Source organism: Scyliorhinus canicula, chromosome 2 (genome assembly GCF_902713615.1).
Source record: "Scyliorhinus canicula chromosome 2, sScyCan1.1, whole genome shotgun sequence".
Lineage (NCBI taxonomy): Eukaryota > Metazoa > Chordata > Chondrichthyes > Carcharhiniformes > Scyliorhinidae > Scyliorhinus > Scyliorhinus canicula.
The window spans coordinates 92,292,229-92,310,656 of NC_052147.1; the positions used below are offsets into that span (position 1 = coordinate 92,292,229).

The 18,428-nt window shown below is 50.1% G+C and overlaps 1 protein-coding gene across 2 annotated transcripts in view; it reads right to left on the bottom strand.

The window, feature by feature from the left end:
* The window catches only part of LOC119956118 (cytosolic phospholipase A2 zeta-like), a 194,768-nt gene that overhangs the window by 33,440 nt on the left and 142,900 nt on the right, over positions 1-18,428 (bottom strand). For both annotated transcript variants that reach the window (XM_038783011.1, XM_038783003.1), the window contains exons 13-15: positions 18,273-18,409; positions 11,702-11,924; positions 1,410-1,524 (exon numbers count right to left, since the gene is read on the bottom strand). In XM_038783011.1, the coding sequence (XP_038638939.1) occupies positions 1,410-1,524; positions 11,702-11,924; positions 18,273-18,409 (475 nt within the window). The remainder of the gene's footprint in view (positions 1-1,409; positions 1,525-11,701; positions 11,925-18,272; positions 18,410-18,428) is intronic.

Here is an 18,428-nt window from a genome sequence, read left to right on the forward strand (position 1 = left end):
ACAAAAAGGTAAAGGGCTACAGTGTGTGTAAAAGGCATTGAAGTGTCCAATCAGCCAGGACCGTATTACATCAGCCATGATCACAGGCTCAACAGGCTGAATGGCCTACTCCTGGTCCTATGTTCCAAAGGGTCAGTTCTGAGTCATGACACCCTGTGATGCCGACATGAGAAAGACATTATTTAATATTAGTCTCAACATTATTTAAGTGCTGTCAGGGTATTGTGGTTTAATCCACCTGCAGAGAAAGCCTACACCAACTGCAAACCAACACAACAGAAACGGTACATAGATATTAACTGCATTCCCCCCTGCAACATCAAAAGGGCTTAGTCACATTCTATGTACCCCATGGTAAGAGGCAGGGATTCTGCAGTGAAAATTCCCACCGCAGCAGACCTAAATGAAACCTCAAACTGACTGGCTCATAGTTCGAGAGGCATCTGTTGGGTCACAGGGCGGGCTTTTTCAGATGTAGAAGTTATTGAGCTGTCTGGACCACTTTTGGTTCCTGACCCTGTTTGCAGCACCGGCACACCTTCCTGGTCAATCTTTCTGAAGGCGGCCAATTAAGAACCTGCCTCCTGGATCACTGGGGACAGTGGTCGGCTGGAGGATACGGGAGATCGATTCAGCATGTCCCATTGCAAGGGTGGTTGGCAGCCTTCACTTCTGGTTTGCACTGAAGGTGCTGTCGAGGGGACTATAGTTAGATCGGCAGTGATGTGATAGAGGCCCTGTCTGGTCAGTTTGATTGTAGCACAGCCAGTAATATTTGAGACATCAGTCTACACAAGCTCATCATGCAATGGCAAGCCTCTGTTCGCAGAAGGCATCAGCTTTGCCATTTTTTGATATTCAAGGTTAGCAGGCCTTGAACTCTCCCACCACTCTGAGCTCCGACTGTGCAACTGCCTCCCCTGATTTGCCACGTTACTGACACATCATGGGGTCCGTGTGACACTGGGAAAATGGTAATGTCGGTGAAAGTTCGACGTTAAGTGCTTTATTATCCAACTCAATTAGCTTCCCCTATCAGGTACTGACTGGCATTACTTAGCCCACCACTGGGAAAAGTAGCCAAAGGCGGGAACACATTGGCAAATTGGCTTGGTGCATTTTGCACACCCCTCACCTTCAAACACCTATTAAAAACTTCCCTTGCACGGGCGACACGGTGGCGCAGTGGTTTGCACTGCTGCCTCACAGCGCCGAAGACCCGGGTTCGATTCCAGTCCCGGGTCACCATCAGTGTGGAGTTTGCACATTCTCCCAGTGTCACAACCCAAAAGATGTGTAGGGAAGGTGGAGTGGCCACGCTAAATTGTTCCTTAATTGGGAAAAAAAAAGAATTGGCATCTCTAAATTTAAAAAAAAGAAAAAAAACTCCCCCTGCATAAGAACTGTACCTCCAAAATCCGTAACACTAAGATCCGACCTCACGTTAAGACTGGCGTAGATGGGATATGGGTTCTGTCCCCTCCTCACAGATTTCTGCTGGTCTGACAGCTTGGTTTTATTCTCCTACAAAGACATGACTTTAAGCATTTCATACACACTCGCTCAGCAAGTCATTAAAACACTTATTGCCTTCATTGCGTAAAAAGCAAGACATTTTCATTGTCGGTGAACGCTACTGTTTGGGTTTTGATACACAAGAGAGAGTGACACAACCCTAGCAACAGTTAAAGAGACAGAGATCAACCTCGTCACAGTCAGTGTGTGTTCAAGAGGATGAATCCTTTATGTCCAAAAAATAATAAAACAAGGACACTGAGAGTTATGTAATCACAGAACAATACAGCACAGTACAGGCCCTTCGACCCATGAAGCTGTGCCGACCATTTATCCTAATCTAAGATCAACCTAACCTACACCCCTTCAATTTCCTGCTGTCCATGTGCCTGTCCAAGAGTCGCTTAAATGTCCCTAATGACTCTGACTCCACCACCTCTGCTGGCAGTGCATTCCACACACCCACCACTCTCTGTGTAAAGAATCTACCTCTGACATCTCCCCTAAACCTTCCTCCAATCACGTTAAAATTATGATCCCTCGTGGCAGCCATTTGCGCCCTGGGGAAAAGTCTCTGGCTATCCACTCTATCCATGCCTCTCATCACTATCAAGTCACCTCTCTGCCTTCTTCACTCCAGTGAGACAAGCCCTAGCTCCCTCAACCTTTCTTCATAAGACAGGCCCTCCAGTCCAGGCAGTATCCTGGTAAATCTCCTCTGCACCTTCTCCAAAGCATCCACACCCTTTTTATAATGAGTTGACCAGAACGGGATACAATATTCCAAGTGCGCAGCAAAACCTCACAGCTCTTTGGATTGGATTGGATTGGATTTGTTTATTGTCATGTGTACCGAGGTACAGTGAAAAGTATTTTTCTGCAAGCAGCTCAACAGATCATTCAGTACATGGAAGAAAAGGGAATTAAACAATTCAAGAAAATACATGAGAATACATAATAGGGCAACGCAACGCAATGTAACTACATAAGCATTGGCATCGGTTGAAGCATACAGGATGTAGTGTTAATGAGGTCAGTCAATAAGAGGGTCATTTAGGAGTCTGGTGACAGTGGGGAAGAAGCTGTTTTAAGTCTGTTCGTGCGTGTTCTCAGACTTCTGAATCTCCTGCCCGATGGAAGAAGTTGGAAAAGTGAGTAAGCCGGGTGGGAGGGATCCTTGATTACGCTGCCCGCTTAAACTCAATCCCCCTGTTAACGAAAGCCAACACACCATACGCCTTCTTAACTACCCTAGCAAACCTCCTACCCATGATATTGGTGCCCCTCCAATTTCAGTACAATCCGTCCTTCATGTACAGGTCCCACCTTCCCCAGAAAGTATCCCAATGATCCACATATCTGAATCCTTCCGTCCTGCACCAGCCCTATAGCCACGTGTTCAGCTGCACTCGTAGTTGACAATGTCAATGGCCTACATAGGTCATAGAAAAATGTAAATGTGTGTGCTAAGTCATGGTTTACTCAGAATTAAGCAAGACATTACCATATAAAGTAGTTTGATTAGGATAGTCTGAAAGCCATTTTGTTCTTGGTTCAACAGACATAAGCAGTACATAGCTACATTCAGGTGTGTCCTACCTGTTCCCAAAAAAGTATACTTTTTATACTGAAGTTAAGAAGTAAAGTAACTGAATCATTGACCAACTATATAACTATTCAAGTGAACAGTATGAAGATTGCATAACGAAGGCGCGAGGAAAGCACAGCTTTGGAAATCTTCAACTTTGGATAATAAGGTGTTGCTTGAATTTAACCTCCTAGGGGCTAAGTTTCAATTACTTTTTAAGCTGGGACTACATTACCTATTAGTGCACAGAAAGAATCCATGGAGGACAGCGGTGATAGAAATCTAGGGTAAACAGATGCTTTCAAAAACCAAATGCACATACCAGGCTTGCTCACCACTAACTTCCTCACCTAGATCTTTGGCTAATCCCACTTCTAGGAAGTTGACTACCAGACCAGTGTTAGGAGCCTGCACCTGCCTTCATTCCATTTTCGGTACCTGAGCTTGCTACAGGTTCTGAACCCTGCGTACAAACAGTTTGAATGTAGCTCTTTATGGACTAGTACCATAAGCTGCATTGTGATGAAATGATAAAGCCTATTCTTGTTGTATTCCTGCATCCAAACTAAAGCCATAAATCATCACAATTTCTAGATATTGATAGGAATTAGTAACAGGTCGAATCCCTCTCCCGCAGGTGGGCTCTCCTGCAGAAGCGCCACATCGGTACTTTGATTCTTCCGATGAAAAGAAAACTCGATGTCTCACTGGGCCTCCCAAGCCCCTGACGGTCCCAGTGACTAATCTGATCGGGAGTCTCTCACTCGCCTCGCCCCCCCCCCCCCCCCAAACCCTCAAGTCAGCCATTTCCACCACAGGGGGTTATCCCCATCTTCTTCAAAGTTCTTCCCAAGGTGTCACTCACCCCATCTATAACGTGAGACAAAGAAAAACCCCTGGTTATCGTCGGCAATCTGCTTGACACTCTGGCTGACACTCAGGACTGGATTTTAATGCAGAGATGGGATGAGACAGGTGGGTTTCCTAAGTGTGCAGCGTGTCTGTCGGCAACTATTTAAACTCAGTCGCCTCTTTAGCATTTTACCTCTGTGTTTGCTGTTCAATCAGCATCAATATGCATGATGAGGAACCTCATGACATGATCTCAACTTCAGTGTTTAAAAGAACAATTTATGTGCACTCCCTCCAATATCTTCACATGCTTCCTAAGATGTGGCACCCAGAACTGGATTCAATACTCCAGCTGAGGTCAAACTCATGTCTTACACAAGTTCAACATAACCTCCTTGCTCTTGTACTCTGTGTCTGTGGTAGTATGACTGGGGGTATTACGGTACCTTGGAAGTGAGCTGCTATTGGTGCAGAGGACTCGCTGCCCATTGGCCCGGGTAAGTCATGTGCCTCTCAGCCGATTGGCTGAGAGGTAGGTAGCTCCGCCTACAAGGCGGGATATAAGAACCCGTGCTTCCCGGCAGTCGGCCTTTCTTCTGTACGTCTGCTGCCGGGCACACATCTTGTGCATTAAAGCCTATCATTTGGATCTCATCTTTGTCTCGTGTCCATTGATGGTGCATCAGTGTCCCTATAAATAAAGTCTAGGATACTATCTGCATGACCACCCACCCTCTCAAGCTGTCCTGCAATCTTCAATGATTTATGCACATACACACCCAGGTCCCTCTGCTCCTGCACCCCTTTAGAATTGTATCCTGTATTTTATATGGTTTCTCCATTTCTTCTACCAAAATGAATCACTTCACATTTATCCATTTTGAACTTGAACTGTCACCTATCCACCCATTTCACCAATTTGCCCATGATCCGTTGGAATTCGACACTACCCTCTTCACAGTGCACAAGGCAAGAATTTTACGCGCCATGTGCGTGCATGGCAGGCAGGATTGGAAGCAAATGAATTTTCCGGTTCTGCCCGAGATCCTGGAAAGACTGCGATTAAGGGCCAACTGGCATAAAAAGCATCCATGGAGGATCAGTGAGGTTGGCGGGGGTGGGAGCGTGGCAGGTTCAAGTCCAAAGATGACCCATTGGGACATTTAAAGATGGCTGCCCGAGATCGCGGAAGACATCCGAGGAGTCAGAGGGAGGTTTGCATCATGGCAGCAGGAACCTGGCAGACACCCCAGGGAATAGGGTGCCTTCAGGTGGGTATCAAGTCCCCTGTTTCTTGGACGATTGCCTCCATGCTCTTACTGGGGACGGGGACGGGACGGGGACGGGGGGGGGGGGGGGGGGGGGGGGGGGGGCAAGCGGAACGTCCTAATGCAAGAGGAGGCCACCCCACCTCGAAGTTCTGGGCTTAGGTGGCAGCTGAGGTCAGTGGGCATAACTGTGCCCACTGCACATGAATTCAGTGCTGTAAACAGTTCAATGATTTTCCACGCTCGACCAGGGTGAATACTGAGTTGGTGTGGTCCAGTGTGGAGAAGTGAGGAAGGGTGCCTTAGTTGCATTCATGAATATAGGAATCAGAATTTCAGAACATACCGCTAGCCCCATGTGTTAAGGCTGGAAGGGAAGATCAGAAGTCCTGGGACCATCCAAGAGTGTACACTTGTATTGGGAACATCCAGATGGTCTTCGGGGGTGAAGGGGATAGCGCGGCATGGTTTTGGAGGTGGAGGATTGAATACTGAAAGGAGTACTGAAGGTACTTACAGGAGAAACGTAGCCACAACAATGCAGAGCGATCTGCCACTGGTGGTGGGGTGGAAAACCTGGATAATCTCACAAGACATGAGCTGGGAGTTTTGGAGCAGGAATGTGAGCGAAGAGGGTGATACTCAGGTCGCAGGCGGGCTAGAGTGTCTGAGGAAGGTTAACAGTTCATTGCACAGGAAAAGAGTGAAAAGAATAGAAGCTTGCCTCATCCTTTATAACGACTTCCGAGAAACAGTGTCCAATGATTCAGAAATCACTACGGCTCTGTAATGTTGTTGATATCACTCACACCCGGCTACAGTTCATGGACATTAACTGTGTGAGCAGTGATAATACTGACGGATGGTTTTCCTCCCTCAGAATAAGTCACCCTGCAAAACCAGCAGGTAAACCCAGAACCCTCCATTAACACTGGAGCAGGCATAGGGCGGCATGGTGGCTCAGTGGTTAACACTGCTGCTTCACGGCACCAAGGCCCCAGGTTTGATCCTGGTCCCCTGTCACTGTCCGTGTGGAATATGCACATTCTCCCCATGTCTCCTTGGGTCTCACTCTCAGAACCCTGTATGCCACGTTCTCCGTCATGGAGGAGTCCCTGTGGAGCACGAGCACTGCATTATCACTGTGCTCTGAACGCACAGCCTCACCCATTAAGAGGTTGGTGACCCTCATGGAGATATCTCCAGCAGAATCATGGTTTCCTGGGGTTGCAATCTGAACTGAAAACCCTCACATAGTCAATGCCCTCAGATCACTGCCAGTAAACGGCAGAGCCTCACCAAATGTCTGCAGTGTCCTCCAGGTCCAGTGGGCCACCCGGGCCGCGCCCCCCCCGCAGGCATTGTGGGAACTGCCAGGTTACCGCGCACATCTGGGTCCTGTGTTCGTACACAATTTGAATTTTCATGTCGTGATACCTCTTCTATTGACAAAGGTGGCCGGCTGGCGGCTTGATGACCACATGATGCAATCGATGGTACCCTGGATGTGGGGGCACCCTGCAATGGCTGCAAAGTCTCTGGCCCGCACAGCCTGACTGGCTTGGTCCGCACTGAAATGGATGAATGTGCTTACTCGGCTGAACAGTGCGTCAGCCACCAGTTTGACGCAGCTATGCAAAGTTGATTTAGAGTCTTCGCAAAGATCACCCATAGACCTTGGAAAGATCCAGAGGGATAAGCATTCAGGGCTACAGTGACCTTGAGAGCTACGGGCATTGAATATCAATTCACACAGTTAGAGGCTATCTCTAGCTTAGCCCAATCATCTGGCATATGGATGTGATGGCTTTGCATAAACGGCAGAGCCTCCTGTTGCATTGGACCTCAGTCATTTTGAAGTAGTTGGATCGCAACCTGTACACCCTGGCAGCTGGATATTACATCTTCTGCAGAGATGTCCTCCTTGCCCTAAACTTGCTGTGCATGCGCATCTCCTTCCAAAGGTCTGTCCCTGAGTTGATGCCTGCAATAACAAAAACAGCAATAACCTGCTCACTGACGCTGTTTGGGCTCTTCACCTCATTACAGCCTTGGTTCAAACATGGACAAAAGAGCTGAACTCCAGAGGTGAGCTGAGAGTGACTGCCCTTGACATCAAGGCAGCATTTGGCCAAGATGGTTGTTGCTGTTGTAGGAGGTCAATCATCTCATTCCTTGGACATCACTATAGGAGTTCCTCGGGGTAGTGTCCTAAGGCCAAACCATTTTCAGCTGCTTCATCAATGACCTCCTTTCTATCATAAGGTCAGAAATGGGGATGTTTGCAGATGACTGCACAATGTTCAGCACAATTCGCGACTCCTCAGATAATGAAGCAGTTCATGTCCAAATGAAGCAACCCCTGGACAATATCCAGGCTTGGACTGACAAGTGGCAAGTTACATTTGCGCCACGTAAGTGCCAGGCAATGACCATCTCCTACAAGAGAGTATCTAACCATTGCCCCATGACATTCAATGGCATTACCATCACTGAATCCCCCACTATCACCATCCTGGGGGTTACCATTGTCCAGAAAAACTGGACTAGCCATATAAATACTGTGGTTACAAGAGCAGATCAGAGGCTAGAAATCCCGTGGCAAATAACTCACCTGACTCCCCAAAACCTGCCCATTACCTACAAGGCACAAGTCCTGAATGTGATGGAAAGTCCACGCAACACAAGAAGCTCAACACCACCCAGGACAAAGCAACCTGCTTGATTGGAACCCCTTCCACAAACATTCACTCCCTCCATCACCAACGCTCAGCAGCAACAGTATGTACCATTTACAAGACATACTGCAGGAACTCACTAAGACGCCGTAGGCAGCACCTTCCAAGCCAACGACCTCAACCATCTAGGACAAGGATAGACACATAGGGACACCACCACCTGGAAGTGCCCCTTCAACTCACTCACCATCCTGACTTGGAAATCGTTCACTGTCCTTCACTGTCGCTGGATCAAAATCCAGCAACTTCCTTCCTAACAGCACAGTAAATGTATCTGCACCACATGGACTGCAGCGGTTCAAGAAGGTAGCTCACCATTACCATCTCTAGGTCAATTAAGGATGAGCAAGGAATGCTGGCCTAGCCAGCAAAGTCTACATCCCGTAAAAATGGGGGAAAACCACCTGGGTCCCCCTCTCTTCCTTCTCAAAGGTGATGCTCCTGCTGAGTACAACTGCTGAGATGCTAATGAGGAGGACCCACGCAATCCAGGTGCCAATGGGTTAGAAATCTCAGACAGATCTTACAAGACTGAAGTGTACTTAAAAGTCTGGTCAATATGCACAAACGTCAAAGGAAAGCAGTGAAAATGTTCAGACACCAAACACTCAATATTTTCTATCAATTCAGCCCACTTTTCCTCCTGCCTCATTTTATTCAGCCCTTGGATGACAAATTGGCAGAAACAGATTGTGTACCAAACTAAAAATCGCACGAGCAATGTAAAATCCAGGTTAATTGGCATTTAAATTGACATTGCCGTCAGGTGCACATCCTACTTGCACCCGTTGAGTATAGCGCGTGTACATGATGATGTCGGGTCGTGCACTCAATGTCTTTCCCACGTTTCCGGGTCGGTGCGGGTATGAACTTTGGAGTAAAATTCTGGCTCAAGTTTGTATCCTCTGCACATCTTGCAGTTGGGTCCTGTACATCAAGGTCTGTATCATTAAGTTATATCAGGGAAAACAAGGGTCCCAACACTGACCCCTGGGGAACTCCACTACAAACCTTCCTCCAGCATGAGAAACATCCAATACGTCCTGTCACTCAGCCAATTTCAGATCGCTGTTGTTACTGTGTCTTTCATTCCATGAGTTTCAAGTTGCACACAAGTATGTTGTTCAGCACTGTATCAAATGCCTTCTGTAAGTCCATATACACCACATTATAACATTGCCCCGTTACCTCTTCAGAAAATTTCAGAATGTTAGTTGAACGCAATTTTCCCTTAAGAAATCCAGACTGGCTTTGCTTAATTAACCTGCTTTTGTCCATGTCACTCTTAATTTTGGCCCAAATTATTGGTACTAGAAGTTTTCCCACCGCAGAAGTTAAAGTGAGAGGCCTATAGTTGTTAGGCTTATCTTTACATCCTTACTTGAACAAGAGGTAACAAACATTTGCAATGCTCCAGTCCTCTGGCAGCACCCATGTGGTTAAGTCATGTGCAATTTCGTCGTTTTTGGGGGTCCAGAGAATGCTGAATTGGAGTGAAAACGGTGTCAGGCCAGATTTCGACGCGGAGCTGATTCTCCGGCAAATGGCGTTTCGGCGTCACCTCACGGAGAATCCAGCCCCCGAACTGTAGATTGTAGTGATCCTCGCCTGAGTGTGTACAGAAGGGGCTGATGGGAAATGGAAGTACCATCAGGGGGCAGCACGGGGACATAAGAGTGACGCCGAAGGCCCGCCCTCGCTCATTTTGGCTGGAGAGACAGGGGAGCAGGACAGGGACGGAAGTTGAGCTCAGGGCTGCAAGTGTCGTTCGGCCTAGTTGCAGAGTATAGAAAAGCAGTATCTTTACAAGTGCCATTCTGTAAGTAAAAGCTAACAAAGTCATTTATTGTGGAGCACAATAAACCATCCTTCAACTGCTGAACGACTTCTAGCATTCATTTAAGAAACATAACAGATGACATTTCTGAAGTGTAGATGAAATCTCTGGGGCGTGAAATCTCCAAAGTTTTAAAGTAATATCTCAGGAATAGCGTGAACAAACCCAACCATGTAAGAAGGTTCAGTATTCAGTTGAGTGTTCAGTATTTATTGACTAAAGCACAACAGCACTGTCAAAGCTGATGTTTCTCATATAAGATTTTACTCCAAGGTTCAATCTGCCCTCAGGTGGAAACTAATTATTCTGCAACCAACCCAGAACAACAAATGATCTGGTTGTTTACGTAATTTCAGTTTGAGGTAATTTGCTGTGTTCCAATTGGCTGTGTTTCCTTCATTACAACATGAGAATGTATTTCAAAAGTACTTATTGGGCTATAAAGCACATTTTCACATGGCACAGAATGATCTCAGGGTACTGAATCATGGCTAATGGCAGAACAACTGTATGTTTAGTTCTGAAGGTGGAGGAGTTGGAACCTTGAGAGACAATGGCTGCTTACAGGCCGAGGATACTGCAGAAAGAGGACATGTGTTTCCGTTAAGCACATATTATCAAGGCAACTGGAAACCACCTTGGCCAGGATTCTCCGACCCGTCGCCACGTCAGTCGGGGGCCGTTGACAGCCCCCCCGGTGATTCTCCAGAACCCGATGGGCCGAGTGGCCGACAAGTTTGGCCGAGTCCTGCTGGTGTGAATTACTCATCTCCCACACAGCGGGACCTGGAAGGTGAGTGTGCGGGGGGAATTCCTGGGGGGGCACACGGTGGCCTGACCCGCGATCGGGGCCTACCGATCGGCCGGCGGGCTGGTTCCGTGGGGGCCTACTTTACTCTGCGCCGGGCCCCTGTAGGTCTCCGCCATATTGCCCGGGGGCTGGCGCGGAGAAGGGAACCCCCGCGCTGAATCATGCCGGCCATTCCGCACATGCGTGGGAATACGCAGGGCGGACTCCCGCGGGTCGTTCCCCGTCGGCTGGAGCTGCGGAGACGACTCCGGCGGCAACCTAGCCCCCTATAAAGGTGAGAATTCCTCACTTTCGGGGCCATTGACGCTGGAGTCGTTGGCACCGGTTTTCACGCCAGCATGGGGACATAGTCCCATTATTAGAGAATCCCGCCCATGATGTATTCACTCTCTAGATATATTTTTCACTGAAATTGAAAATGGGAGGTTCTTACAAGCAAGAAGAAAAAGAAGAAAATGCAGATTCGTAAGACATGGAGAAATAAGCAGAAGAGTACTTGAGCAGATCAGTGTTACACCACCACAGAATAGGTGGCGGTACTGATGGATTAATGTTTCTTTGTATTTGTATTTGGGATGTAGACATCACTGGCCAGGCCAGTATTTAAAGCCCATCTCTAACTGCCCATGAGAAGGTGGTAGGCTGCATGGAACTGCATTATTATGTATAGTAATATCTTGTTGCTCATTTGCTTACTGCCAGAATGGTTGTCTTGATGTTCAGTAACACTCAAAGTCTTCAAATAAAGAAAATACTAACTATTGTTCACTCTTCTACAACTATAACTAAAGATTAGGTAAATAAGATTAAGTATATATAATGTTTAACTACATCTGCTCACTAAGCTATATCTCTACCACTCTGTTCATTACGAAGAGGCGGGAACCCTCTCAGAGTGTAGTTTACATACATATATCTGGTGTTGCCATCTAGTGATTATCTAGCACTCACAGATGTGAACCCCTTTCATACCTGCAGATATACAGATCACTACAGGAACCACGACACAGTCCTTGAGATTTAAGTACATCCATGGTGCTGTTAGGGAGGAATAAAGTTGGAGTAATATACAGAGGTTACCCATCACTATACCTTTCCAAAGAGAAATGATTCAATGATGAGGCCCCACAGGTCTGTAATTGATACACTGTGCCCTGATCGACTCTTCTCCAGCAAAGCATTGATGTAATACCCAAAGCGATCTATGGACAGGGCACTGGACTTGCTCTTGGTCACTTGTTTCTTGGCCATCTCAATTCGCTCTTTCAAATCCTTCTGAGACCAATTGGCATCTTGGTATAGCGTTGACATACACCTGAGAGAGATTACATTTGTAAAAACTTGCTGGTCCAGTCCCACAAGGATGAGGCAGAGTCACAGGTCGAATTACACGGTCGAAAGCGGTCCAAGCACACCGCCCCTCCCTGACCAGGCACACCGCCCCTCCCTGACCAGGCACACCGCCCCTCCCTGACCAGGCACACCGTCCCTCCCTGACCAGGCACACCGTCCCACCCTGACCAGGCACACCGTCCCACCCTGACCAGGCACACCGCCCTACCCTGACCAGGCACACCGCCCTACCCTGACCAGGCACACCGCCCTACCCTGACCAGGCACACCGCCCCTCCCTGACCAGGCACACTGCCCCTCCCTGACCAGGCACACTGCCCCTCCCTAACCAGGCACACCGCCCCACCCTCACCAGGCACACCGCCCCTCCCTCACCAGGCACACCGTCCCTCCCTGACCAGGCACACCGCCCCTCCCTAACCAGGCACACCGCCCCTCCCTCACCAGGCACACCGCCCCTCTCTGACCAGGCACACCGCCCCTCCCTGACCAGGCACACCGCCCCTCCCTAACCAGGCACACCGCCCCACCCTAACCAGGCACACCGCCCCTCCCTCACCAGGCACACCGCCCCTCCCTGACCAGGCACACCGCCCCTCCCTGACCAGGCACACCGCCCCTCCCTAACCAGGCACACCGCCCCTCCCTAACCAGGCACACCGCCCCTCCCTAACCAGGCACACCGTCCCTCCCTAACCAGGCACACCGTCCCACCCTGACCAGGCACACCGCCCCTCCCTGACCAGGCACACCGACCTACCCTAACCAGGCACACCGCCCCTCCCTGACCAGGCCCACCGCCCCTCCCTGACCAGGCACACCGCCCCTCCCTGACCAGGCACACCGTCCCTCCCTGACCAGGCACACCGACCTACCCTGACCAGGCACACCGCCCCTCCCTGACCAGGCACACCGCCCCTCCCTGACCAGGCACACCGCCCCTCCCTGACCAGGCACACCGCCCCTCCCTGACCAGGCACACCGCCCCTCCCTGACCAGGCACACCGCCCCTCCCTGACCAGGCACATCGCCCCACCCTGACCAGGCACATCGCCCCACCCTGACCAGGCACACTTCCCCACCCTGACCAGGCACTCCGCCCCTCCCTGACCAGGCACACCGCCCCTCCCTGACCAGGCACACCGTCCCTCCCTGACCAGGCACACCGCCCCTCCCTGACCAGGCACACCGACCTACCCTGACCAGGCACACCGTCCAACCCTGACCAGGCACACCGTCCCACCCTGACCAGGCACACCGACCTACCCTGACCAGGCACACCGTCCCTCCCTGACCAGGCACACCGTCCCTCCCTGACCAGGCACACCGCCCCTCCCTGACCAGGCACACCGCCCCTCCCTGACCAGGCACACCGCCCCTCCCTGACCAGGCACACCGCCCCTCCCTGACCAGGCACACCGTCCCACCCTGACCAGGCACACCGTCCCACCCTGACCAGGCACACCGCCCCTCCCTGACCAGGCACACCGCCCCTCCCTGACCAGGCACACCGTCCCACCCAGACCAGGCACACCGCCCCTCCCTGACCAGGCACACCGCCCCTCCCTAACCAGGCACACCGTCCCTCCCTGACCAGGCACACCGTCCCTCCCTGACCAGGCACACCGCCCCACCCTGACCAGGCACACCGCCCCACCCTGACCAGGCACACCGTCCCTCCCTGACCAGGCACACCGCCCCACCCTGACCAGGCACACCGTCCCACCCTGACCAGGCACACCGCCCCTCCCTGACCAGGCACACTTCCCCACCCTGACCAGGCACACCGCCCCTCCCTGACCAGGCACACCGTCCCTCCCTGACCAGGCACACCGCCCCTCCCTGACCAGGCACACCACCCCTCCCTGACCAGGCACATCGCCCCACCCTGACCAGGCACACTGCCCCTCCCTAACCAGGCACACCGTCCCACCCTGACCAGGCACACCGCCCCTCCCTAACCAGGCACATCGCCCCACCCTGACCAGGCACACTGCCCCTCCCTAACCAGGCACACCGTCCCACCCTGACCAGGCACACCGCCCCTCCCTAACCAGGCACACCGCCCCTCCCTAACCAGGCACACTGCCCCTCCCTGACCAGGCACATCGCCCCACCCTGACCAGGCACACTGCCCCTCCCTGACCAGGCACATCGCCCCTCCCTAACCAGGCACACTGCCCCTCCCTGACCAGGCACATCGCCCCACCCTGACCAGGCACACTGCCCCTCCCTGACCAGGCACTCCGCCCCTCCCTGACCAGGCACACCGCCCCTCCCTGACCAGGCACACCGCCCCTCCCTGACCAGGCACACCGCTCTAGGGAAACCACACTGCATAATTGTGAGTTTTATTAGATTATGTTTTCGGATTGTGCGTTTAAGGTAAAATGAAGGGGTCATTTAACCTGTTCTGATGGTGGTTTAACAGAGGGAGATTAACGGGACCCCAGAGTGAATCACTGGTGCAAGATATTTACACTTGGGGAGGTGGTGGCGTAGTGACATTGTATTTGGACTGGTTTAACAGAGACTGAGAGTAATGCTCTGTGCCCCAGGTTCAAATCCCGCCACTGCAGATGGTGCAATTTGAATTCAATAAAATCTAGAATTAAAAGATTAATGATGACCATAAAACCCCTGTCGATTGTCGTAAAAACAGATCTGCTTCACTAACGCCGTTTAGGGAAGGAAATCTGCTATCCTTATCTGGTCTAGCTTACATTGCTATGTGGTTGCAATGTGATGGATGCTTAACTGTCCCCTCAAGGACAATCAGGAACGGGCAATAAATGCTGGCACAGCCTGCGACGCCCATATCCCATGAATGAATAAAAACACTTGTATGCCAACAGATATTAGAGACTGTGAGTCTCTAATATCCTGGAAAAATATTGAGGATGTCGGATTGGAAACAGCAGTACTTTAAACTGTCCATTTACTTCCAAGATAAAAATCGAAGGACATAGAATTCCTACAGTGTAGAAAGAGGCCATTTGGCCCATTGAGGCTACACCAACCTGTTGAAAGAGCACCTTACCTAGGCCCAAACCCTGTACCATCCCTGTAACTCCACCTAGAGCCAATTTAGCATAGCCAATCCACTTAATCTGCACATCTTTGGATAATCAGCACTTACACCTGGACACAAGGCCCTGTAATTCACTTTGCCATAGAGATGGGCTTTGAGAGGGGAAGGGTCCAGGTTATCCCTGAAAACTCACAGATAAGGTCAGTGTGCCAGGATCTGCGAGTGGAGCAGCAATAAGCAGTAAGACGCTGTGGTCCACTATAACAGAATACATGTGGGAGTTCATGCTAGGAGTCAAAAGACCAAAGTAATTTGCATTTAAAATGAAGCTGGAAGATTTGCCTAGCTTGAGCTAGATGAAGAATGTCCGAGGAGAAAAACACCTCATTGTGAATGACAGTCTTCGATTAAAGGTTCCCGGGCTGAGGAAAGAAAAGAACAAAATAAACCCTAGGGAGCTCAGCATTATCTTGGACTGGTTCCAGGAGAATTGAACATATACTTAATGGGCAGTGTAAAGTAGACCTCTGATGTGTTTCCAGTTGTGCTAAAAGAGGAAAGGGAATGTTCTGTTTTGTGGTGTAAAGTATAAGGGGCGGGATTCTCCAATAATGGGCTATGTCCCCATGCCGGCGAAAAAAACACGAGTGAATCACTCTGGAGTTACCTGGAGAAAGTCTAGGGTGATTCTCCGATTTGCAGGGGGCTAGCAGGGCCCCAGAGTGCTCCTCGCAGCTCCGGCTGCCGATACGGGGCCCTGCACTTCCAGCCAGGGGTCCGTGCATGCGCACGGCAGTGGCCTGTGTCGGCCTCCCTGCGCGACATGGCCAACACACACCACGGACCAGCACCAAGAAGATAGGCCCCCCCAGATAGCGCGGGTTCGCAGATCGGTGGCCCCGATCGGAAGCCTGGCCGTCCTGGAGGCCCCCCAGGTGAATGATTCCCCCCTACCCCTACCAGGGCGGCCACGCACTGAGTCCACAGCCGCCACGCCGAGTTCCTGCCAGGTGGAACCATGAGAGAACCACACCGGTGGGAACTCAGCCAGCTGAACTCGGTGAGTCGCCACGTGGGCCTCTTTCAATGGCCCCCGACTGCCGCCTCATCAACCACATGCGCGTGATTTTCCGGGGACCAGAGAATTGCAGAAGCGGCGTTGGACCCGATCTCGGGTTTGATGCCCATTCTCCGCCCCCGCGCCGAGCACGATTTCGGCGCGGAGACTCAGAGAATCCCACCCAAGTTGTCTACAAAGGTAGTGTTCAGTCAAGAGTGATTAAACTCTTTTGCTACAGTAAAAAGCTTAAAACATGAAATGTTATATCATCCTTTCACCACTTTAACTGGAAGTTCTAATTTATTTTTTAAGTTATCAGTCTCTGATGGAGATCATAACACAGTGGCTTTTCCAGTGATGTACATGCCCTGGGTTTGTTTGATGGTACAGTGTAGAGGGGATTTAACTCAGTATCTAACTTGTGCTGTACCTGCCCTGGGAGTGACTGATGGAGACAGTGTAGAGGGAACATTATTCAAGGTCTGAACTGTGCTGTATTAGACCTACAACATCAACCGGAGAACTGAGTACGGTAAGGAAGGGTTTCAGCTTTCCTATGCGGTAAAAGCTGTTGAGAGCTGAACATTGTCTCAGAAGATAAATTTCATCTTTCAAGTTTTCTTCTTGACCTAAAGGGGCTGGAGTGATTTTCTGATCCAGCTATCTGCCTGCTCATCTGTCAGTCTGGCTATATAATAGTCTGGTCAAGTTGTCAGTTTTAAAATAATTTTTATTGTCACAAGTGGGCTTACATTAACACTGCAATGAAGCTACTGTGAAACTCCCCTAGTCGTCAGTTAGGTCATCTGTCGGTCCGGTCAGGCTGGTCCAGCTCTCGGTCTGGCCGTCTAATGGTCTGATCATGGTGTCAGTTTGGCCGTTTGCTAGTTGTGACAGGCTGTCTGTCTGGCTCATCTGTCGGTCGGGTCAGGCTGTTGGTCTGGTTGTCTAATGGTCTGATTAAGTTGTCAGTTTGACCGTCTGTCGGTCTGGTCAGGGTGTCCATCTGACCCAGCTACAAGTCTGGCCATCTAATGGTCTGGTGTTAATCTGGCCATTAGTCAATCTTGTCGCAGCACGGTAGCACAAGTGCATAGCAGTGGGTCCCAGGTTCGATTCCCCGCAGGGTCACTGTATGGAGTCTGCACGTTCTCCCCGTGTCTGCGTGGGTTTCCTCCGGGTGCTCAGGTTTGCTCCCACAGTCCAAAGACATGCAGGTTAGGTGGATTGGCCATGATAAATTGCCCTTAGTGACCAAAAAAGGTTAGGAGGGGTTATTGGGTTCTGGGGATAGGGTGCAAGTGAGGGCTTAAGTGGGTCGGTGCAGACTCGATGGGCCGAATAGCCTCCTTCTGCACTGTATGTTCTATGTTGTCAAGCTGTTAGATAGAAAACTTCAGCATTTCACGATGAGGCCCTGCAATGGAGATCGGTAGGGTTTCTTTATTCTTTCATGAGATACGGCCATTGCCCGCAATTGTTATCCATCCATGAAGTGAGTGGCAATTAAGAATCAACCACACTGCTGTGGGTTTGAAGTCACAAGTAGTCAGACCAGGTCAGGATAGCAGATTTCTTTCCCAAAAGGACATTAGTGAATTAGATTTTAGAACAATTGACAATGATTTCATGGTCATCATTCGACATTTTAATACCAGGTTTTTCTGAATTCAATTTTATTAAACTCAAATTTCACCAATTGCCCTGATGGGGTTTGAACCTGGGTCCCCAGAGTAGTAGCCTGGGTGTTTAGATTACTAATCCGCCAGGCACAGGGTAGCATGGTGATGCAGTGGTTAGCACTGCTACATTACGGTGCTGAAGACCCAAGTTCGTTCCTGGCCCCGGGTCACTGTCTGTGTGGCGTTTTCATATTCTCCCCGTGTCTGTGTGGGTCTCACCCCCACAACCAAAAAGGGTGTGCAGGGTAGGTGGATTGGCCACGCTAAATTGCCCTTAATTGGAAAAAAGAAATGGGTACTCTACATTAAAAAAAAAAAATCCACCAGGCACCACATCCGCATCCTTGGTCATACCAGGTTCTTCAGGTGATTATTCCCTTGCTTGCAGCCACCATAAATAACCGGGGTTTATTTGTACAAACTGGGAAAGAGTTAGTTCCACGTCCTGATCTAATGCCCTTCATTTTGATGGGCAGGTAGATTATGCAAATTGTTTATCAGAAATACATTTTCAATTCAACTCAGACACGTACTCACCAGGTCGATCCTGACACTCCAATTATGTAGGTTATGCAGTCCAAGATGCGTAATTTCTGCAGCCCCAGCAGAACGCCATAAAGCGATGTCATTGCTCGTATTCCACCCCCCGAGGCAAGGATTGCTACAACAGGCACCTATAAATTACAAACACAA